The sequence below is a fragment of the Furipterus horrens genome, unplaced genomic scaffold, assembly GCF_987537825.1.
Source record: "Furipterus horrens unplaced genomic scaffold, mFurHor1.1.pri manual_scaffold_6, whole genome shotgun sequence".
NCBI lineage: Eukaryota > Metazoa > Chordata > Mammalia > Chiroptera > Furipteridae > Furipterus > Furipterus horrens.
The window spans coordinates 94,999,216-95,022,845 of record NW_028327176.1 but is presented as its reverse complement, the minus strand read 5'-3'; the positions used below and the strand labels follow the sequence as shown (position 1 = coordinate 95,022,845).

The window sequence follows — 23,630 nt, the reverse complement described above, 5'->3', positions numbered from 1 at the left end:
TAGGAGAAACACTAGTCCCCACTTCAATCCTTCACCCTCAGAAGAGGGAACATCCAACCCTCCCTTCCCCCAGTCCCCAAACTCCTGAACAGTGAGGGTAAAACCTCTGGCATAAAAGGGGGTTAGAGAAGAGAAAAAAGTCAGAGGTCTCAAAATTTCCTGTTGGAAGGGAAGGTTGGTGGTAGAGTGGGCTGGCTCCTTTCTGGTCCCAACAAGTAAGGGCCTGGGACCCCTCCCTAGCCTTGGGCCCTCTCTCCTACCTTCCCCTCCCCTCACACTAGAGCTCCCTCCTAGGGGAACTTCTCTGTGCCTTCGGGGCTGAGAGGCAGGGTAACCTGGGAGGGGTACAAGACGGGCTGGTGTTAAGGCCCTCTCCCCTGCTGGCCCTCACTCACAACCTAGCCCCCAACTCCCTGACCCTAGAGCAGGCAGGAACACGTCCTAAGCACTACCCTGCAGCTGCTGGAGCCCGGCCCAATGCTTCCCTGCTTCCCCGGGCCAGCCTGGCCACAGCACCTCCTGGGAAGGGACTTACTCCGTGGGAAAAAAGAAAAGGAGAGAAGGTATGGGACTACATACGAAAGGGCAGAATCTGGGGCATGAGGGTGGGAGTCCCACAGACTGAAGATGCGGGCCCCAGACCTAAAGCTAAAGACCTGTAGATGGTGTTTGTGAGGGGGAGTTGCTAATTCACCCCTGAGGCCTCCCCTTCCACCCCATCCCCCTAAGTAGCTTGGGCAGAGGAGAGCCAGATGGAAGAGGAAAACAAAAATCTCTTCCATTCTTCTTTTCCCCTTCGCACAGCTCCCTAAAGCGCCCCCCATCTCTTCGGAGGGGGGTGAGTTAAAAGCCCATTAAAGTGCAGAGCTCCCCCCTCCCCAACCCTTTTGAATCTCCTCACAGGATGTGCACAGGGTGGGATTTGGCCCCGGTTGCCACAGCAACTGCAGTGGGAGTTCCCAGACGCTAGGCAACCCCCCTGTGACCCTCGCTGACCTGTCACCCGCACAACCTGAGGACAATAGGAGCACGGCTCTGGAGGCCCAGGACGCCTTTCAGCACAGCAGCCGCCAGCAGCTCTGCAGTCCCCACCGGGCCTGCTCAGCCCTCTGGGCCCCAAGGCCAGCTCTCCTTTGCCAGAGCACCCAGTCTGGTTCCCAAGACCTCCCCAGGCCCTCCACCTCCCAAAAGCTGGCACCCACTTCTCCTAGCTCTCACTGCCCCCTACCAGAAAGCCCAATGGGTATTTGTGCAATCCTTGAGGAAACCCCCTGGGAATATTTTCATACAGGTGGAATCAGATTAAAATAAAACCCAAGGGCAACCTTCAGAGAAAAAAGCCATCAGAGGGGAACTGTGTGGGGAGAAGGCAAAGAGGAAGGACTTGGCCTTGGTGAAGGAGGGGGATTGCTGGGCAGCTGCTATGTCTGCTGGGTCCGGGGTATTCTTCCACAGCAGCTGGGGAAGCACCAACTCCTGCTGGCCAACAGGGTCCCTGGCGCAAGCTAAGGTTCAGTGTATGTCTGCTGAGTGAATGTGTGCGCCAAGGCCTACCACACTCCCCACGCATTTTTCTCTGTAAGGGGGTGAGAGTAGAGACTGTGAAAGCCCAAGGATGGGGTGGACACAGTGTGGCTCTGTCACTCACCCATAAGGGTGTTGGGACGGGGGAGCAGGAAGCTAAGGCACTGATTGCTGCAATAGGGCAGCCAGCTAGGGACCCCCTCTCCACCAGAGGGGCCTGGCAGCCAGGCTACATCCCCCCTACCCCCAGCTCCAGCCTCTGTTTAAACAAGCTCCAGCCTGCTGTTGCATGGAAACAGGCGCCTGCTCTTGTTCCAAAGTGACGTGGCTGCCCTGTTCAGCAGTTTGTCTCAGCCTAAAGTCCTGTCACCGGTCTGACTTCTGACTCGCCCTGTTTATCTCTCTCTCTCTCTCTCTCTCTCTCCTCTGTCAACTCATTACTCCCAAAGGCCAAGCTTGCATTTCCAGGGCTTGTTTACCCAGAGCAGAGGGACAGGGACCAAAAGACAGAAGGACAGAGGGAGAGGGCCCTGTGTACTGCCACAGAAACCGCCCCCCATCCCAACCTCCCTCCCCTGGAACGGCTGCTCAGGGCAGTTGACAGTGTTGCTGCTTCTGTTTGTTTTCCAGCCCTTTTAAGTTGGGGAAGGAGTGCTCTCATTTGCACACCAACAGACATTTATTTGGCACCTACTATGCTGCAGGCTTTGCTCCCTCTGTCTCCTAAAGGGGACTGGGTACGTGGCAGGTGCAAAAAGGAGGCTGTGCTGAGCCCTGAACTAGGAACTGGGAGACCTGAGGTCCTGGACAAGTCAGTGCATCTCTGGCTACTCCCTCATCTGTGAAATGGGAATAATAATGTCAACCTCCCAGACGATTAAATGACGCAACATATGTGAAAGACCCAAAGCACCAAAGAGACACAAGGTATTTGTTTGTTTGTCCTTGGAGACTTCCTGGTTGGGATTGAGAGGGAGGAGGAACCCACAGGGCCAGGCTCCCTTTCCTATAGTTGCTTTAGCTCACAAATAGGAACGTTTGTTGTTGGGGGGCCAGGAAGTGTTACCCCTGAAACTTCCCCCCAAAACCTCACTCATATTGGGGGGTGGAAAGATGGCCTACAGACTGATTTCATTTTAATTGAAAATTTTGTATTTTTAATTTTGCAGGGCTCTTTTCATAGTTTGGAGCCAACAAAACCTTTTTTAAGTCTCAAATATTTTCCTTGGCCCCGGGCACGACGCCCATAGTGAGCCCAAATGGATAAAACAGCCCTCTGCCTGCCTCCAAATCTCCACCCCAGTTTATTTGTGAAACAGATATAGGATTTTCCAGGACTTTGGGATAGTCCCCAAAACAAACAGGAATGACTGGAACGTGGAGTATAGATGGTAAAACATGGCGTGTGTGCCTGCACAATGGAGAAACCCGATCAGTGCAGACAGTTCTGGCTCTCCCCACCCCTCACATCTCCCCGGTTCTCCAGGTATCGGTTCACTCTCCACTTTAAAGAATTTTTAAAAGACATTCCCAGTTTGAGTATTTCTCCTACCCACCTCCTACCCCCCCATTCAAAACTTTTCATTGCTCTGTCTGCATAGAAGTGTGGGAGGGGAAGCTGGCCATACAAAATGGGTGGCCTTGGAGCCTTCTGGTAGGGTGTGTTTTGTCATTATTTTGATAAAGGTAGGCTTTTGCCCTTTGACCTTCTGTCCCCATTAGATGGCACAGATGCTGTCTCTCCCCAAGAGGTCCTGCTTAGAAAGACCTGGGAGATGCCAGAAAACTTCCAAGGACCATCTCCCTGGGGAAAAGAGACGGACCCTTTCCATTCAAGCCTCCACTGCTTATAAGAGGAAATGACTTTTAAAGCCCTTACTTCTGTTCACATCCACAGCCCATGAGTACAGGGGTTTCACACCCAAGCTGCATCTGATCCTAACAACTCCGTACTCCAGGCACCAAGGAGGCCAAGGCTCAGGGAGGCCCAGTAATTGGCCAAGGTCACACTAAGGGACAAGCTAGGACTCCACCTGGGGTTGTTTCATTCCTGTTAGTGTTGTCCGATCAGCTCAGTGCAGGGTGCTCAGCTTCTGACCACGTTGCTTCCAGTATGACCTCAGGCTCCAAGGAATGTGGTGGGAAAGGGACCCCTAGGGGCTATGGCGTGGGGGGAGGAGCCCCAGGGTGAACCTGGGAGACAACATGAGGGCAATGTACATATACTTCTGCACGTAAGGCAGGAGTGGAGGCCCAGATGGCAGGGGCAGGCAGGACCTGAGTTTTCCTCATTCCCAGCAGAGCCCCCAAGGGCCAGTGCTACCAGCAGTGATTCGAGGAGTGGGGAGTCAAGTAAAAGGAGAATCTCAAGGCTAGGGCTGGCTGGGCTGGTTCTCCTAAACTTGTCAAGCATGATTCTCCCTGTTTCCCGGGTGGGGCTGGGACCTAGGGCCCCTGTTCTGTCATCACCCAACCAGGCTCCCCACCCTAGGGCCTCTCGATTTGCAGAAAGGCTGGTTTTGAACTCCTGAACTCTGCAGTTCAGGGTGGGAGTGATGGAGGGGAAGAGGGAAAGTGGATGCAGACAGGGGTTCCCAGTCTGAGCCCTAAAAATGGAGGCCTGACTTTGCCTCTGATTCTCGGCCTTTTCCCAGCTGCTTTGGCCCCTGGTGGCTGTAAGTTTAATCTGCACAGCTTGTGTCAGGGGCCCAGGCAGACATGGGAGTGGCGGGGGGCGGGGGGGGGGGCAGTTTATGATACAAATAAAGTGGAGATACCCCCTATGTGCACAGCTCATCCCCTTTGCCCAGTGAACATACTTTTAAAGCAAGGGATTTTCCCCAACCCTGTTAACTTAGCCAGTATGTGGGAGAGCCCAGGTACCGCCCTTCTGAGGTGCACACCCTCAGGACTGCTTCCCAGGTCTGTCTGTCCTGGTGGGCATTTCTGACAGTTCTAAGCTCCATGATCTCAGAACCCAGAGCCCTACTTCTTTCTCTTGAAAGCACACCTCTCCCCGTGTTAAGGGGGGCGCTAGAATGGGAGGGCACAGAGGTAGTCCCTGGAGGCTGGACCTTCCCAGAATGTTCAAGTGAAGCTCCTTGGTCCTGAACAGTGGCGCCAGGTGGCCAGGATGGAGTGGGAAGAAGCCTGGTGTGTCCCTCCCTGTTCCCGGTGTGGCCAGTGGCCGAGGAGGGGCACCAGCTCCTACCTGTTGCTGCTGGAAGTGCAGCAGATCCGCAGGGCTCATCTCGCCGTTGCTGTCTGCACCCGCCGCTGCGTCCCTGCCCGCACCGCCTCCAGCAGTGCCCGCAGCCCCAGCTCCTCCGCCGCCACCGCCGCTGCCATCAACCTGCCCAGAGAGGCTGCCCACACCGTTCTGACCAGACGGAGCTGATCTGATTGTCTCCGAGGCGGATTCCACCATCATGTCGCTCTAGCGGGACCTGGAGGGGGAGGAGAGACATGGGGGGGGAGGGGCTGAGGCTCCAAACTGGACTGGCAGGGCAGGTTCTACCCAGGGTAGCAACTGATGCCCCTCAACAAACACTCCCAACACCACCACCTCACACCCCCTCTCCGGTGCTGGGGCATCCCTTCTCAACTTCCTGGGGTCCTGGGGACTACTACCGGGACCCCTCTTGGGGTACAGCCTCTCCCAATGTCACCCTCCCCCCAGGCCCCAGTAAGGGGCAGCTCCAGACTGAAGGTGTCCCCTGCCCCCACTTTTCCTCTACCAGACTTCCAAAAGACCTCTGCAGAGCAAGTAGGGAGGCAATGCCTGTGCTGAGCAGCCCCTAAAACCTGTTTTGGCCTCTCTCTCCAGGCCAGAGCTTGGGGGCATGGGAGGAGGGGTGAAAGTCTGCAAGGACTTAAAAGTAGATGAGCTATTCATTGGGACTCACTATATCGCTGTGGCCTCCCCCCTTCCATGTTGGCACAAACACCTATAATGGCCATTGTGTCTGTTCCCCTAGATGAGGAGTCCCCCCAGGGCAGGGGCCTCCTTACAGAGTCTCTTTCCCCAGGGCACAGAGGCTCTAATCAATGTCTGTTCCACAACAAGAATGGCTGCCGTTTGCCCAGCAGCTCCTGGGAGCCAGGCTCGGCATGGCAGAACTGTTCAGTGAAGGCAGCTGTGGTCCCCTCCTCTGACCATCCAAACTAAATCGGGCAGACTAGGGTCTGGCCAGAAGTAGACACTCAATAATATTTAGTCTCTACAGGCACCATGATTCCTAATAACAAGAATTGTGAGTTATCATCATCCTGACTTGACAGATGGGGAAGCAGAAGGTCCAGAGTTTGGCGATTTATGGAGGCAAAGAGTCAAGGCCTGAATCCCACACTCTCTCCCCCTACCCCAAATGCCTCCCAAAAAGTGGTGGAAACATCCCCAGAAAGAGATATGGTATATTTGGGAGTGTCAAGGATAGTAAGGAGAAGGAGGAGGCCTGAGTTTCTTTCTACACCTTATAGAGGTCCCACTATTTCAGGGGCTTGTACACACATACTGTGATGGGGGCACTTTAGCTTGTAGAGCTGTTCTCAAAGTCTGGGATGTCTCTGACTATCCCCCCAAAGCCCCTTGAAAGGCACATGGATGTCAGTGAACCAGGACACAGCTGATCTTCAACATGTCTTAAACTCCATAAAACTCAAGTTTCCTTTTCTATAGAAGTAAATTAATCCCAACCTCCTGGAGTCCTGTAAAGAGTAAATGAAACACATACAAAGCACCTGGCAGGGGAAGCGCCAATCAACCCCTTCTTCGTCTGCTCTATTTGTAAAGGTAAAGACCCTGAGACTCAGAGAAGTCAAAGACTTGGCCCAGGTCACACACAGATCAAGGGGCAGAAGTCAGGCGAGCAGCTACTGGGGTCCGTGGGAGCCAGCCAGTGTTTTTTCCTTACTTCTTGATTCCTTGTTGGCTTAAGCAGAACCCACAACCACATGGTCTCCCTGATCCAAAAGGTGGATGACGGCCTTGAAGGTAGCAGATTAGAGAAACTGCTGGAAGAGATTGGATTATCCCCCTAGTTACTCCCCCAAAGTGACAGCTCCCAAGAGCATCCCCATCCTGCCTCCAAATTCTCTCCTCGCACCTTGGGGAGAACTCTTTTCCCCTCACTGTACTGGGCCTGTGTTTTCTCCCTTCTGGGAGCAGAAGCAGTTGGAGTGAGGGTATTGGGGGATGGGACAGAGAGCTGCTAAGGGTCCACGGGGAGCCCACCAGTTCACATGTGTGCCACATCATTGCTCAATGGCTCCTCTCCTTCTGTGACTCTGTGTGGCTTCCTCTGTGAACGTGTGCTCCTGGAATGTCCAATGTTTGAACATTTCTCCATGTGTTCCCAAGGAACATTTCTCTTGTGCCCCCTCCCCCGCCCAGTCAACTGCCGTCCTTCCTCCTGGGTCCTGAGGTGCTGGAGCAGGGGCGAGGGCCAGGGCGAGGTTGGGAGCGATGGTTTGGAAGAGATTGAGCACTTGGTCTCAGGCCTTAATGGCCATGTCAGCCAGAGGACCAGTGGCTGCCACATGATGGATGGGGTGGGCGCCATCCTCCACCCACCAGAGCACAGGGCTCCAGCCCCCTTCCCCCAACCATCCACCCTGATCCCTCCCAGCAGCCTGCAGAGCACCTCTCCCCACTCAGGCCTGGCCCTAGCTAGATGCAGGGGTGGGGAGACTGTGGGGCCCACTCTGCTCTCCCTCTCCCCCAACACTGGCCCTGCTGGGGTGGAAAGCAGCTGTCTGCCCTGATTCCAAGTCTAGCTTCTCTGAGATCTGAGAACTCCTGGGCCCCAGGGGACAAAGACCAGAGCCTGGGGGGTGGGGGGTGTGCACAGGGGAAAGGGAAGAGAATCCAGCAGTTACTTTCCTGGGGTAAGAATGAGTGCCCTCCTTCCAGCACACACACACACACACACCATAAAGTTGTAGATCACACAGCAAGTTTGAAAAAAGTGAGAAAAAGGAAGGAGGATGCAAACAGAGGTGTTCCTTTCTTTTCTGTTTTCTTTTTTTTTTTTTTTTTATTGGGGGGTACATAGCGACACCCATTGAACAACATAATTGCTGCAATGTGGCGTGTAATAATAGCTATTCAAGGGTTGATCATTCATATTAAACAGGGTGAAGCAAGCCTCTCATTTGCATGCTTCAGATTATATGCATTTGAAAAGTCATTTCCGCAGGGTGTATGAATGGCATTAATTCCCGAGTGGCAAACTCTGCCCCCTCCTGGGAACTTCACCTCCTTCCGTGCTCCTGCAGGCCCACCAATACCCACTGAAACCTGCAGGGTTGGTACTCCCAGGGGACCTCCGAACCCTCACCTCTGCCCTGGGACACCTGCCCTCTCTGAAGATGAGCACACCAGCAGCCTCATGCCTCCTGTTCACCTCTTCACAGTGTTGGCAATAGCACTGGGGTGTTCCCTGAACTGTGGGTAAGCAGCCTCTGGGTGCCTGGGGCCCAGCCAGCTAGGGTGGGGATGGGGCGGGGTGCTGGAGGTAGGCCTTGATATCAGTGCCCTGTAACTACAAGGGTATGGGGGTTGGGGGGGAGCGGAGGAAGCTGGTGTCCATGAGAACCTGGACCCTGGCTGGAGGAGAAGGCCTGGGTGTCAGGCAGCGTGAGCTCAACCACATCAGCTACGAATATTCTGCCTTCTCTTTCTCTGGGCCTCAACTTCCCCTTTTCCAGAGGTGGTCTTGAGAGTCTCTTCTCACTTGGAAGCTCCAGGAGTAAAAGTCCCTGGTCCAGCATGTGGACATGAAGCCATAGTGTCCTAATGGCTGGAAGAAGCCAATGAGGGTCCATCTGAGTCACAGCTCTGGTCCCTTTTCCCAAGGGCTCCACCCAAGGTAGACCTGAGCCTCCTGTTTAGGTACTGGTAAAGGGCAGGCCTGGCACCCTCCAAGAGCTCCCTCCTCCTTTCTCTCTACCCTTCCACCTCACTCCATAGGCTCCTCCCTCAGCCACCCATTTCCTCAGCAAAGAGCAGCTGAACACCTACAGAAGAGAAGGAGAGAAGCTCAGGGAATCAGACCACCTGGTTTCAAAGGCCAGCTGTGGGACCTTGGGCAAGTCACTACCCTTTGCCCAAGTTACTGGGTAGTTCCATTTGTTTTACAGCATGTATCAGGGTGGAGGGTACTAGAAGGTCTTTCTAGGATTCAATAAACTGAGGCCCTCACCCCCACCCCAGCTTTCCCAGACCCCTCTCCTACCACATATTGAAGCAGGGGAGAGGAACTGCCTGGGAGTCATTTTAGGTGACCTAGGACTTCTGTCTGGGGTTTTGATCCTCCCCTTAGGCAGGTCCCAGTCTCCCACCTCTCAGGGTGCCCCTTAGGGAGCCAGGGCATCTCAGAGCCTTGGGCCGGCCCTGAAACTCCTGCAGACGCCCCCGCCTTCAAAAGGAAGGAAGGAAGCTGGGTCAAAGCCGCAGCCGCCTCTTCCGCTCTGGGGGAGTCTGTGGGCCACTGGGGGCTCCCACTTCCCCAGAGGCTCCTGGCCCTTCTAAGAACCCCTTCGGGTGGCGGGTGGCACGCTGCAAAGGGACGCCTCGGAATTCGTCTAGGTCCGCCTTGTCCCCTCCCTGGCCGGAAGTAACGAGTTCCAACTTACCTTGGGACCAAAGGGAGGACCCAAGGGCTAGGGTGCTTTCGGAGGAGGGGAAAAAGGATGGGGACCTCTACACGTCGAGAAACCTTTGTGCCTTTTCCTCGGGCCCATATGCTGTAAGAAAGTATTAATTACCGTAGCTTTTTAATTAAAAATCGCTTAATCTGAGCCGTAACATTTGCCACGACACCCTGCGCCTCGCCACGAACCCGCGCCGCCCGCCCTTCCAACTCATCAATTAATTTTTATTGACGTTTTCTTCCCCAAACAGGCACAATACCAGGGTTTTCCAATTAACACCTCCGCGATCTCTAATTAGTGCAATTAACAGACTGATGGATGCCCGGAGTTTACCCGCGAGGGAGGGAGGGAGGGAGGGAGGAAAGGGGCGGGGCAGTCCCCGGCGAGCGCTCTCTGGGCGCGAGTCTAGCAGGGTGCGCACGTGCCTGCGCGCAGCTGGAGGGGGCGCACTCCCAGCTCTTTGGGAAGCATGGAGGGTGAGGGGGTGACTACAGGTAACCTGTATCTGGCTGTGGTGGTGGTTTTGAGTTGAACTCAGGAGACACTGTTTCCAGCCCTCCACAAGCTTATAATCTAGTTTTGGAACTAGCTGAAAGCCTCAGTGAGACTAGAAGTTGGAAAATCCGGCACATAGCCCCAGCTTTATTACCAGCTTGCTGTGTGACTTGGACTAAGGTAACTCCCCCCTTTTCTCCTCTAGATATTGGGGAAAATTGGACTAGATGTAGCTATTTATAATGCATACTCCCATCAACTTCCAAAAAAGATCGTGCAGCAGACTGCCATAAAAGACAGATTGAAATTCTTAAAATATAATATCGTGGGGTGGTAGGAAGGGAGAATAAATGGACCAAAACCTTAAGCCAGAAGATGTCAAATTTGAGTGCATCAGAATCACGTTGAAGAGCTTGTTAAAACACAGGCTGCTGGGCCCCAGGCCTGGGGTTTCTGATTCAATAGGCCTGGAGTGGGCCTGAGACCTGTCCTTTCTAAAAAGTTCCCAGGTGATGCTGATGCTGATGCTGCTGGTCCAAGGCAACAGGGCTAGGGCTCCAAAGATAAGCACTGACTTTAGTTACGAGCTTCCTGGTGGCTCAAACCAGGCGGTCCATCTCCAAGGCCACTCATCCATTGAGCATGGATTGAGTGCCTGAGTATGCCAAGCCCTGACAGTCTATCTGCAGGAAACTGTAATGTGACCCCTGCTCTATGCATGCTTACAAAAAGAGAAGCCAGCCTAGTAGTGTCCTAAATACTTTGAGGGCAACTGGTAATGGAGCTATTCCCCATCCCCCTTTTTTTCTGAGTAAATCTGCCATTTGTCTTCTTCAAAGTTTAGCCACTAGTCGAATGTGGGCCATAAACACAGTCATTCTCCTCTCTCCTCCAATTGTTGGCCAGGAAGTTATTTCACCAGCAGTGACCGTTCGTCCATTCATTGGCTCAACAAATATTTAAGCACCCACAGTGTGCCAGGCTCTGCTCTCCTGGAGCTTATGTTCCCATGGGGGCAGGGGGCAGGTGATAAATGACACCAATAAATAGTTCAGCTCAAATAAAACAAATTCTATCAAATGGAGGCGAGCAAGGCAGGCCTTCTTTTTGAGGAAATGACATTTATGCTTAGCAATGAAGGGGTAAGAAGCCATTGGTGAAGTGTCTATTGAATGCTGGGGAAACAGCATATATAAATGCCCCCCCCCTTTTTTTTTACAAGAGGTCACCAGTTTCAGAGTTTTCCAGGGCATACATGTGGGTGCCACATAGAAGAGAGCATGAATGCATCATGTATTTTCTTTCTCTTTTCCTTTCTTTCTAGCTATCCTGTGATCAGATCTTACTTGTGTCAAGGGACATAAAGCAGAGGGCTTTTCAGACCAATAAGCACTGGTGTTACAAGTAACTGAAGGATGCTTCCCAATCTGTCATCCGAAGGCCCACTGACCCCCCCCCCCCCATTCAGCTCAGGCCCCAAAGGCCCACTGGCTTCTCGCTGCCAGGTAAGGGGAGGGCTTGGGCAGCAGCCTCTCTTGGCCTTGGCGGTTCCCTAGCCAGCCACTCATTTGCCATCTGACCTGCTGACCCTTCTCTGGTCTCTTATGACCTTTGTTAATAAGAGCATTGAGCAGTGAGGTCACCAGTCTGAGCCTTGGGTTCCTTATTTGTCTTACGGAGCTAATACTGATAAACCTCCCTTCCAGGGTTACTGTGGTATCAAATAAAATACAGTGTGAAGGTGTTCAAGGAAGAAGGGTAGTTATTATAATTATGGGGGTCCAGAAGATCCTGTTCCAACCCAACTCTGAGTGGGCTATGGTTTAAAAATTGATCCCAGCCCTTGGTTCAGCATTTGAGGAAAATCAAGCAGGACCCAAGGGTTAGAACATCTCTATAGCTCCAAAATTAGACCCCAAACTATAGCAGGGTCATGAGTCACACGACTGCTTGGCTCTCTGAGCAGGCCAGTGGTGTCTCTCCCCAAGCAGATGGGGCTCACTGAGTTCCAGAAGCTTAATCCCTCGTGTGGGTAGGAGGCTAGCACCCTAAGCTTCTCTCTACTCCCACTTCTGCTTGACATTCTCCCTAAACAACACCCTAGGAGCTACCTGCCCCAACTCTAGGGACCATCTAAGGACTCTTTTTACCATAAAACTTCAAGCCTGAAATACTTAGTGGCAGCGGCAGGGCGAGGACAGCCCTCTAAAAGGTTGCAATATGCTGGATTTGGAAGGTGGGCCAGCCACCATCCGGTGCTGTCTGTCCCAGGTTCTCTCCCAAGTTGCAAATAACTATTTTCTAATCATAAAAGTAAAAACCATCTTGGTAGAAATTTTTGAAGAAAAAGAAAAAAGAAGAAAAAAATTAGTACCCATAATTCTACCACCCAGGGAGCTAACCCTGTGGATCCGCCCCTTCCAGTCAGTCCACTTTCACTCTCTTTGGTATATAAACATTTAAAAAGTGAATCTGGGGTCATAATCTGTACATGGTTTGAATTTTCCTATTTTTCCACTCACCACTTACTATCATAACCATTTCCACATGACATCAAATATTTTAAGCAACAGTTTTTAGTGGTCACATAGTTGCTCCAATGGGCTGCATGTTCCAGAATTTATTTAGCCAATCCCCTAGAGCTGGACATCCAGACTGTTAGCTACTTTTTTAGGATGTCTCTGCAATAAACACCCTTATGCGAAAAGAATATACTACATTTCTATTTACTTAGCATATGTGTTTGAAAAGCAGAATTGCGTATTTTAGGCTCTTGATACATTTGTTCCTAATTGATGTCATAAAATTTGTAACAATTTTGCCCTCTCTTCAGTAATGTGCCACATCCAAACCACGCAGCTCTTTAGAGATTCACCTCCATTCTCATCTCCTTCTCCAGATGAATCTCAGATCCTGCATAAAGCATTCAAAATCCAACACTACAGACCCTGTTGAATGTGGAGGAGTTTACAAGGCACACAGCTGGGTGGTGGCCTTTGCCTGCAACTGATACCAAGTACTGGGGTTTGGGGCATAGAGAGGAATAAAATACAGCCTTTGCTTTGAGGGGTTTACAATTTGGTGGAGGAGAAACAGACACACTGGCGAATACAACGTTAACAAAAATACCCATATCTAGGCTCCACCCTGGGTCATTTAAATTGGACTCTTTGGGGAGTGGGACCCAGAAGTGGATACTTTAAAAAACTTTTCCAAGTACTGTATTCTAAATTTCAAGGGTGGCCATAGTTGAGAACCTCAGCCTTACAGAACAAACTTACAAACTTTATAAATGTTATGTTAAATAGACACTGGGGGCTGTGGGTCCCAAGAGGAAATGCAAGTGCTCTGGGAAGGCTTCCTGAAGGAGGTGACTTCTGAGTTGAGTCCTAAGGAAGTGAAGCCTGGACACACAATTTGTGAATATATTTTATTCCTAATAATAACCATTCTGCTCACAGAGTCCCTGATAGTTCTTTCCCATACCCTGTCCCCTCCTCTCTTCTCCACACAACCTGGCACTCACTTTGACAGATGAAGAAGAAACCACACTTTGAAGATGTCTTGACAAGGCCACCTGGCTGCTAAGAGGCTGAGCCAAACTGAAATCAGGCTCTTCTGACTCCCAAACCAGTGCTCTCCCTCCACCCCCACCTCAGATCCAGCAAAGCCCTGGGGGTGGTCACTCAGTCATTTCCATGGAATCTGAATCACCACCACCATCCCTCAGTTCATTTTTCCCTGGCTCCAGCCCCAAAATGTTCCTACCAGGCCCTAGCAAGGTGGCAGCCCTCAATACTCTTTCCTAGTACAATGACCAAAAAGAAAAATTAACAATAAGAAAAAAAAAAAGAACCAAAGATCCCACTCCATCTCATTAAGAAAGTAAACATAAGAGCCATCTAAGTGTCTAATTAAGCTTCTAATTAGTCCCTGCTTGTTACTAATGCAAATTAGATTACTCCACTTAACTACAGCATGTCCACAACACCCTTGTTAATTGCGGCCTTTTGAAATTAAATTACTCCCTAATTAGCATATCAAAGCCATTGATTCGGAGCTGGGAAAGATGAGGGCAAGAGGAGTCGAATGCCAAGTTTGGTTAATCAGAGATGGCTAATTAAATAGTGATGTCTTTTGGGGGGGCTGCTGGTTAAGGGATGGGGGTTGCTCACCCATGGCTTGAGTGGCCATCTGGAGCCTGGTTCTGCTAGAGCCCTTGGCACCAGAGGGCTCCTGTGGGCAGAGGACGGGCTCCAGCCAGCCTGGGCCAGATCACTGGGACTGGCCCTCTTGGGGGCCCTGGCTGCTCTGCCCAGCCTGGACATGCCCTGGCCCTTCCCTTGATCTCCAAAATATCTCGGTGTGGCTTTCACAGGGATCTTGGGTACCAACTTAGGAGAATCCAAAACATCCACCTGTGAATGTGCAAGCTTCAGTATCCTTCCACCTCTCTCTCTTCCTGTTCCAACATGAGTTCTAGAAGGGTGATTTTACCTAGTTCTTCCCTAGTCCCAACTTGTGATTCTATTCTTAGAGGAAAGTCTCTCCCATCCCCAACAAAATGTAGGTAAGTTTGGGGGCAGGCTAGAGGGGCCCACCTGGGCAGGGATGGGCTAATTTCAGCTTGGAAAAGGCCCCTCAAGACACAAGACCCTATAATTCTCTCCGCGGTAGAAAGGAAAAACAATTATAGACCACCACCAGTTCTTTAAAAGCTGTGTGAGAACTAGACTATGTCAGGGGACACCCTTAAAGGATTTCTCTGAGCTCTTGTACAGAACCCCCCCCCCACACACACACACAAGACAGGTGAAATCTCCATGACAGATTTGCTAATCAAAATGCCACCAGGGGCTAGGCTGGTGACGCAGGAGGCCAAGAGAGAAATGGGATCCCAGTCTATCCTTAACCACACAGAAATGTAGGCTCCATGTTGACAGGGTATTTAAAAAGGAACCAAGTGGGGTTATTTGTGTGAAATTTACCATTGTAATAAACTTTGTGTGGGTCAACAAATTTCCTAAGGGGTGAGGTTAGTCAATTTGTGACTTCAGCCCTTATGTCCAGCATTCCAGAGGGGCAGGTTCCAGTTAGCTGTGTGACTCTGGACAAGTTATATCACCTCTTTGGGCTTGGATCCCTCACCTGTCAAATGGTAGTAATAAATATCATTATCAGAACAAGGAAGTATGTGAGCTGGCAAAGCACAGTTCCTCATTCAGGGTCTGGTGACCACCTAGTTCTACTCTGTACTTGCCACAACCTCCTCCCAGATTGGAATGTCTTCTAGAACCTTCCTCCTCCATGTAGGAGGCAGAGTCTGGACTTCCAAGTGTCCCTGGAAATGCTGAGAGCTTGTTTCTGCAGATGCCTGACCTGGCTGCTAGGCAGCTAGGAGGTAGGTACCACATACCTGTGCCCCACCTGCCCCCGGCCATTTAGATATTTAACACATTTAACGGATTAGCCCAGGCAAGGGCAGCAGCTCATAATGCCTCTTCTGAAAAAGAATGAGCTTTCACAAAAATATTTATGGCTGGCAGATCCCTGACCTGGTCCTTCAATGTCCCCCTTCCCCAACTCAGGTGTGTGTGTGTGAGGCGGGGAGGCTCTTTGGAGTGTCCCTAGACCTGCCTCCCCCAGTTCTGCTCTCCAAGTTTCTCCCCAGCAGCCCCTGCAATACACAGGGTCAGGGTCAGGGTCACGTTAGGGTCAGGGCCAAATTCCCAAAGGGTGAGGTTTTGTTGATTTAAGGAAGGATCAAACATGGCCCTGGGGAGAGGAAGGGGGCCCTTCACAGCTCAGAAAGGATGAATGGAAGGCAGTGCCCAGCCCATGGGTCTCCATCCAAACCAATTGAGCAAAGGGGCGCATAGCAGTGGTTTTATAGTAGAAAATATGTGAAATTAAAAGCAAGGCAGGAAAAGAGAAATGGGGAGGGGTGGAGGGTGTCCTGGTGTGAGGGGGGAGGGCGGAACAGCAGCACACAGGGCCAAGCTGAAGCTGCCTGGCTGAGCTCTCTCTCCCAACGAGATTCAATTAATTGATAACAAGAGGCATCAAATTAATTTCTGGAGGATGTGAGATTCTGATGAAGGAAAATCTCTTCGATGGGGATCGGGCGGGAGGGGTTGGGTTGCACCCCTTTAATCAGGCTGTACTGCCTAATTGGAAAGGAGGAGACTTGCTAGGGCCGTGGGGTCGACCACCCCGCGCCCGTTTCAGGACAGACTGGAGGCGGAGGGTTCTGGACGCGGTGGGATGCGGTGGAACAAAGGGGAAGTGCGCTGAGACCTTCAGGTCTTTTCTTGCCAGAAGCCCAGCCCTCGGCTGCGGCAGAGGCGGCTAGGGAAGGGCTGTGGGGGCTGCTCCCTCACCAACTGTACAGTTAGGAAAAACGAGGCCCAGAAAAGAGGTTGTCATGCCTAAGGTCGCAGAGAGAATGAGGAAGTTTGGGGCAGCGCGCTTACTGTCCCCCTCACGGGTGAGTCCCAGACCGGAAACTCAGCCCCTCGAAGTCATCCTGGAGCGCAAGGAGAGCAGCGTACAGTGGGGGAGACCCTCCCTGTGGCTGAAAAGCAGAGGCCACGCAGTCTGAGCCGTTCCTGCTCCAGAGGTCCCTGGAGCCCCAGGCACTGGGCAGAGTCGGTCCTCACCCTGCATTTTACCGAGGCAGCTGTGGGGCTCAGGTGTCAGAGGTCTAGGGGCGTCCTGCCAATCGCACTGACACGCTCAGAGGTGCAGGGAAATGCTGGCGGGGTCCGCAACCCAGAGTGAGTGCGCTCAGCTGGGGGAGAACCGGTAGCCCTGGCTCTCCCAGAAATCCCGGAGGCTCCCTAAAGAAGGGATTCTTCCGTGTGGACCGACTCTGCACCCCCAACACGGCGCCGATCTTCTGACTCCCATCTAGAGGTGCGCAAGCCTCCGGAAGCTAGGGAGGTGTCCATGGTCAGCACTTTGCTCCCCAAGTGCTCCCAGCAGTAGTCACTTTCGAGTCTCCTGCAAATCCCTACATTCCCATCTCCCCCCCCACCCCAGCTTCTCCCCAGCCGCAAGCACCCTTTCCTTCCAGGGTGCAGATGCACATCTGCCCAAGGGACACCTGAAGGAAAGGAAGTATATTACTACCCTCTTTTGAACCAACTTCTTTAGGCCTGTGTCTCCTGGAAGTGCGGACGCAGCTGGGGTACCCTCCTGGTTGAGGAGACAAGAACAGGAACCCCCCTCACCCACCCACCTGCCAGTGTCTCTTCACACAGCCCAGACCTCCCGAGGGCTCCCAAGGGCCAGTGTAGGCATCCTGTCCTGGCTGGGGAGTGTCAGGGACCAGAGTCTGTCTGCAGTCTCCAAAAGATGCGTGCTGGGGCACTTGCTCCATTTCCAGTTCTCCAAGTTGCAAGCCAGCTACCCCTTAGTAAACCTCCTTACCCGCACCCTCATGGCACACACTAAGCTCCACAATGTTTGTGGAATGACGAGGAGGAGTCCCTGTCTCCAGTCTGAGTGGCCATCATTTGTCCCTCCTTCACTGTGGTGGGGATTCTGGGTACTTATGCCCGCTTGCCCTGCCTATTCTGAACAAACGCTGGAGGGTCTCTATTCTACACACTCCACTTTGTTAGTGTTGGAGGAAAACCCACCATCTTGCCTGGCCCTGCCCCCTGCCTGCCTTTGCATGGTAGCACAGGTGCTACCAGAGACTCCAAGCAGGAGAGGAAATATTATTTACTTGTCCTGTAGGACCAATAGTCCCAGTCACCCTCAGGTGCCAGCCCAGGAGGCTCCAGTTGGGCAGAGGATGGGGCATGGGGAGGTGGGCAGAATTGCTGGGATTGGGGGCACAGGTCATGTGGCTATGACCGGGTTAGAAAGATGCAAAGCTGCGCTGGAGCAAGGGACAGCCCAGCAAAGGCAAAGACCACACAGAGGGGAGGGAGGGCATCATCGGCCAGGCCCAGTGCACTGTGGCCCTATCCACACGTGCACCTTTTGTGCCAAGAGTTCTTATCCAGGCTCCATGTGGGGCCCAGTCAGCACTACCCACTGTGTCACCACCGCATGGCAAGCCACAAGGTTTGGAGTAAAGAAGTTTCCTGCTGTGAGCCCAGTGTGGAGGGACTGGCGTAGGAAAGGTGTGCATTTTCCTTTCCGTGGAGAATCCAGGAAGGCAATGCTGAAAGAGCCACCAACTTCAGGCTCAGGGGGCGTTTCTTTGGTTTTCAGGCTGGTGCTCAATCCACTGAACCACACCAGCTAGGGCTCAGGGGGCGTTTCTTTTTGCTCTTCTGAGGTGACCCATCCAGGGTAGGTACCATATTGATCTGAGACTGACTGCCAGGCTTGTATTCCATGAGGCTGTGACGCTAGGGTTTCAAACCATGTAAGTCCCTTTTTGGACAGGTGGTGCTGCTGGCCATTTTTCCTCCTCTGTGTTCTGGGGAACTATCCCTCCCATATTTATCTCCACGAGCACCGTAGGAGGCCTGGGAGAGAGGAGACAACTGCACACCCCAGGGTCATGGGCAGAGGGGTGGCCCGCACCTAGGCTCACAAAGGAGGTGGGGTGGAGTTGGCAGGTCCTCCCATACCCTTTTCTCCCTACCCCTGCCTCAGCAGAGGCTCGAGCCCTGCTGTGTACACTGGAACTCAGAAGCACCACTGTTTTAGTCCCTGCTCTAACACTAACTAGCTGTGCAACCTCAGTCAAGTTGCAGCTCCTCTCTGGGGTCCATCTTCCCACTCCAGAAAATGAGGATGATACTCAAGCATTTCCATTATTCAGTCCATCTTGTGGCCTGACAGTGAGTTCCAAGGAAAGTGAGTTCCTGGAATTCTCAGTGTGGTGGTCTCCGTTATTGGGACTCTAATAATAAAAACCACCCCTTGGTCAGCACTACCATGTGCCGGGCACTGTACTAGGTACTTTACATCTCCCCCATTCAACTCCCAAACAGGCTCTCAACAGGTATTATTGCCCTACTTTACATATACAGAAAACTGAGGTTCCAAGAGCTTAATTCAGTTCCCCAAAGTCCCATCACTATTGGCAAGTTCCAAAACCTTTCCCACTCTGACCCATGTTCTGCCCTAGGGAGTTCTGAGTTCCTTGCCCTGGGTTCTAGAGTTCTGGAACCAAGAGGGAGGAAGGCATTTCAGCCAATGGAGCCTTGGAATCCTGTCACAAATGGTACCTGCCTTGCCTTGGTCTGGGAAGCCAGGGGAGTTGTAAGATTATGAAGGAAACTATGCCAAGTTCTTTAGATGGAAGAAATAAATTATTTTGCAGTTTTGGGCTATTAGAAAAATAACGACATTGTACCTGCTTGGGATAGGAGTGGAGGGGCTTGCATTTCAGCTGGAGACAGAAAAACCACCAAGGCAGCGGGGTGGCAATGGATTAGCTTATAGGTAAAGAGAGCGCAGTTCCAGGTGTGGCAGAGCAGGGAAGCCTTCTTGGGGAGATGGCCCTTCCTTCTCCTTGCACCTCAGATCTCTCTTCTAAAACAGACACCCTGCTCCCACCCTTCTCTCCCTATACGATATCTTATCTGCCTCACCTACCCTGACAATGTGAGGTCCAGAGAGCAGACCTCAGCCTTCACTGCTCGGGCACTCCAGTGCCCAGCCTGGTACCTGCCCAGACAGAGTAGGGACTCGGCAAACATTTGGGGAATTACTGGATCAAAGAAAGTACCCCCAGCCCCCCTTCTTTCCTTCCCACTAAGGAAGAGGTGTGTTTGGAGTAGGGGCCCAGCAGGATATGCACATTCCTGGCAAGAAGGGACCTACCTGCCAGCAGCCAGAAAGTAAGTTTCTGGCCAAAGGCAGAGAAAAGGGGGGTGGGGTAGGGGTGTGTAGGTGTAAGAAAGGCACCTACACAGGAAAAAGAAATAAAAAGAAAAAAAAAAAAGAAAGAAAAAAACAAAAGAAAAGAAAAAGGAAAAGGAAAAAAGAAAACAGGGGCAGGTCTTTTTGCAAGCTGGGCCCAACCTGCCCCTGCCCAGGCATTCCCCAGCACTGCTGTCAGGCCTTTCTCTCCCCAGGCCTCAGGGGTTCCCCAACTCTGTAACTCCTGGGAAACCTGCCCAGGACTGAGAGAAGGACAGAAAACCCCACCCAGAGGCTCATCGCTCAGTGCCAGGAGAGGTTCCCATGGTCTCCCACAACTTAGTGCCAAGGCCCGGGCCAGGGTAAAGTAGCAATCCAAGGGTCCAAGGGGAGAGGCTCAGACCTTGGTGAGACCTTGTGTGTGCAGGGGAGAGGGCACCCACAGTGCCACTTCCTCTCCGTGCCACCTTGCCCCGCTGACGAGGGTGGGAGTGACACCAGATGGGGAGCACCCCAGGGCACAGCCTTGCTTTTCTGAGGCTTAGATCTGCGGTCAGAGTAAGCAAGCCAACCTGGTGCTCACAGTTCTCAGCCTTCCCTCCAGCTTGCCAGGTGACAAAGAGCCCTAGAACCCGGACAAAACAAAGTTTCTCAAGTTTAAAACAGAACAAAACAAAACAAAACAAAACACAACAACCAAGCCTGCAGACTTCCCCTCCCAGCAGCGGTCGGTCAGGGTTGGGCAGCCCTTGTCTGGGCAGAGGCTGTTTGAGGCAAGTGGTCCACTTCCCCCAGCTGGGGTCGGACAGCCCAGCCTTCTGCCCTTTGGGGCCCCTATGCCCACCCACTGGCTCACCAGGAACATCAAGGGCTTGAAATGCCCAGCATCCACAGGGTTCAATCCCCACTCTCCAAGGAAAGAGAGTTTCTGGGTTCAAATTCTCAGTGCGGTGGTCTCCATTTTCGTGTCCTGTGGGACTGATTAGACCCTCCGGAGGCTGAGGCTGCACAGACCACCCCGCTGCTCCTTCTTTCTGTGTGGGAGAAGGGGGCACCAGGCCCAGCCTCAGGCTCCACCCCTAGTTGCCCAAGCTTTGCTCCCCTGACCCTCAACCCCAAACTCCACACAGTTCTCAGTGGGACAATCCAGTCAGGGGCTTTGGAACACGGCGTGAAGACACAGAAGTCCAAGTAAAAACCCGCATTGGCCAAAATGCTCCTGGGCTTTCTTAGGAACCGTGAGGAGGCCAGCTTCAGACTTGCTCCTCTACCCCCACCCCCCTGACCCTGCTCCAGGCTCCGAGGTCAGCCTGCAGGAAAACCCTGTGCTGGGGTGCCAGACACGCCACGAGGTGATCTCTGGACACCTTACACCTCAGACGCCCAGCGAGGGAGGAAATCAGCCAACTGGGCTTAGGAGAGACACGGGGTGCACAGGGACGAACCAGGTGCTTATGAGCTCAGGGTCTCCACGATCCCACATCCTCTTCCCCCAACCTAGAGTCAAGAGAGTCCGAGCGTCCGAGCCGGACGCCGCCGGAGCATTCACAAGGTCGCTCCGTTTGGAGAGAAGGAATCTGCAGCCCTTAGGGCCCCTGTCTCAGAATCCGCCTCCCACGAAATCACACGGCCCTCTGACGGGAGGCGAGAACCCCAAGTCGCTTCACCTTCTGGTGCCACAGGCTTTGCCCGGGGTCAGCCCAAGTTAGTTTGGCGTTGATAGGGAGCGCAAGGCTGGAGCGCCGCGGGGTGACCGCGGGTCAAAGAGAGGTGTCTATCGGGGGCTGTCCGGAGACACTGGAGTCCTCAGTCTCCTTCCTCAGGGTCCCGCTTGGTCACTCCCGGGCACTTCCCACGGGGCCCCCGAACCCTGCTGCTGCCCCCCTGTACACGGTGAGGCAGGGGTTCTCTTCAAATAGGGTGAATAAAGGTATCGGCCAGCTCAGTTCCCCCTCTCCAGCAACAGCGCACTGAATCACAGGGGCGGGTTCCAGACGCTCTCAAGTCCCCAAAGAAGTTTTCCGCTCTATCTCCGAGCCGACCAAGGGATTGGGGAGAGAGGCTGACTGGCCCTGGGACCTCCCAGGTGCGACCTCAGCAAAGTGAGTCTGCCTCCGCACCCGCGGCGACGCGGCGGTGGTGACTGCGGCCCCCCGTCTGCCTCGGCGTCTTGGGGAGTCCTGGACAGACTGGGGTTGGAGGAACTCACTTCCCCATTTCCCTCCCCAGCTCAGGAAAGTCCGGGCCGGGAAGTATTCTTTGTCTGACTCGGGGCGGGTGGGGGTGTCGCGCCCCCTTACACCCCATTCCCAGCGGTCAGGCCGGGAGGGGGCGGGGCCCGGATTCTCGGGGAAGGGCGGGCCTCGGTAGCCTTTCCAGCCCCCACCCGCGGCCGACCTCCGGCGCCCCCCCGCCCCCCAGCCCGCCGCCACCGCGCCCGAGCCCCCACCTGTTCCCAACGCAGCTTAGGGCCGCGAGGGCCCGGCCCGGGGTGTCGAGGCTGCGCAAGGGTCAGGGCGCAGCAGCCGGCCCTGGCTGGAACAAAGTATGCCGGCCTGGGCCCGGCTCCTCCCGGCGTGGCTCCCGCGGGCAGTTTGCAAACACAAAGTAAGCCAGGGAGCGGGCGAGAGAGTGCGCGAGCTCGGGAGTTGGTCTGGTCGCCGGCCCAGCCCCCACCCCGCGTCCCTAGGCTCGGACCGCCACCTACCTGTCCGGCCCGGCCGCTCCGTGCGGGCTCCGGCCCGTCAGCCCGCGCGGGGCATGGGGCTCGCTCGGGTCGCAGCCCGGGCCCGCCGCCGCCCGCTGGGGCTGCCCCTCCGCGCCGCCCAGCGCCGCGCAGCTCCGGGGCGTCCTCCCTCCGCGCTGCGCCTGCCGCCGCGCGTCCTAGCCCCGCCGGGGCATCGCACTTTGTGGGCAGCTCGGCTAGCTCCGGCTGTTCTCCTTCCCGGTCCTCCCGCGACGCTGGTTCGCTCGCTCCGGCGCCGGGCTCCGGGACCCCGGCGTCCCCGCCCCCGGCCCAGCCCTGGTTCCGGCCCGGGCTCCTCCCCGCCGCGCCGCCGCCGCCTGCGCCGCGCCCTCCTCGCAGGATGGGGGCTCCGTCCCGGCCACCGGTCGCACAGTCCGGTTCGCAGGGGCGACCGGCTCTGTACTCCGAGGGGCTGCGACTGAGCCGGGGCTGCGAGTGGCTGCGAGCGGGCGGTGCGCAGGCGGGGCGGGCGGGGGCGGGTAGGCGGGTGGTGGGGGAAGGAGGGAGCGCGCCGAGAGCCTGGGCGGAGGGAGGGAGCGAGCGAGCGGGCGGCGGAGGGAGGGAGGGAGGGAGAGAGAGGAGACCAACTTCTAGCGCTACCATAATTCTCCTAAAGCAGGTGCAGCAACTTTCAGCAGGCGAGGCTGCCGGCGGGGAGCGAGAGAAGACCACGTGGAGCAGACTTTAGGGGAAGAAAAGTGGGGACACCGGGGAAAGACGTGGGACTGCGAACCTGAAAAGGGGGAGGAGGGAGGTGAAGAGGCCCCGGGAATTCACCCTGACCTCGCGTGCTTTGCAAACCCCAGCCCTTCTCCGGAGTCCGGAGGTACGGCCAAGTCCTGGTCCCACACGGTTCACTAGTTCCCGGCGCGCTGCGCTCGACGCGGGGAGTGGCCGGGGCCCGGAGCCGGTGTCCGGGCTGTGCCCTTCCGTGCCTCGCTCCTGTTCCCCACTGCGTGGGGGTTGGGAGTGGGTTTTTGAGTCGGGGTGGGGAGGCTCCTTCTGGGCTTTGTGCACGGACACGCCGGGCGATCGCTGCCTCACTCTCTGGAAGGGGAATTTCCCTTAAATTGCTCTACGAACCAGTAAAGAAGGGGCCCAAAGGCGGATCCACGCGGCCTGAAGAAGTGCAAAGTAGAGTCAGCTATCCGGACAAATTAGACTGTAAACAAAACTCAACGTCTTTTGCCCCAGAGAACTGAGGGGATTGTGGTGGTGGTAGTGGTGTGTGTTTGGGTTGGGAGGGGAAGTCCGGGGGAGGAAAGGCCCAAGATCCCAGGGGGACGGCTGTGCTGGTAGCATATGCCCCGCTCAGAGACCTGTGGCGATCTCAGTCCTCCCTCCCACCCTCCATCTTCCAAAGATCTCCCATTTGGCTCTG

At 54.3% G+C, this 23,630-nt stretch overlaps 1 protein-coding gene across 6 annotated transcripts in view; it reads right to left on the bottom strand.

Annotated features, from left to right (window-relative positions):
* Nucleotides 1-22,702, bottom strand: part of FOXP4 (forkhead box P4) — a 49,125-nt gene extending 26,423 nt beyond the window's left edge. For 3 of the 6 annotated variants that reach the window (XM_090282374.1, XM_090282377.1, XM_090282375.1), the window contains exons 1-2: nucleotides 22,211-22,702; nucleotides 4,736-4,970 (exon numbers count right to left, since the gene is read on the bottom strand). In XM_090282374.1, coding sequence (XP_090138500.1) covers nucleotides 4,736-4,954 — 219 coding nt within the window. In that variant the 5' untranslated portion in view covers nucleotides 4,955-4,970; nucleotides 22,211-22,702. The remainder of the gene's footprint in view (nucleotides 1-4,735; nucleotides 4,971-22,210) is intronic. The other 3 variants (XM_090282378.1, XM_090282379.1, XM_090282380.1) reach the window with 1 other exon arrangement.
* Nucleotides 22,703-23,630: the final 928 nt, after the last annotated feature.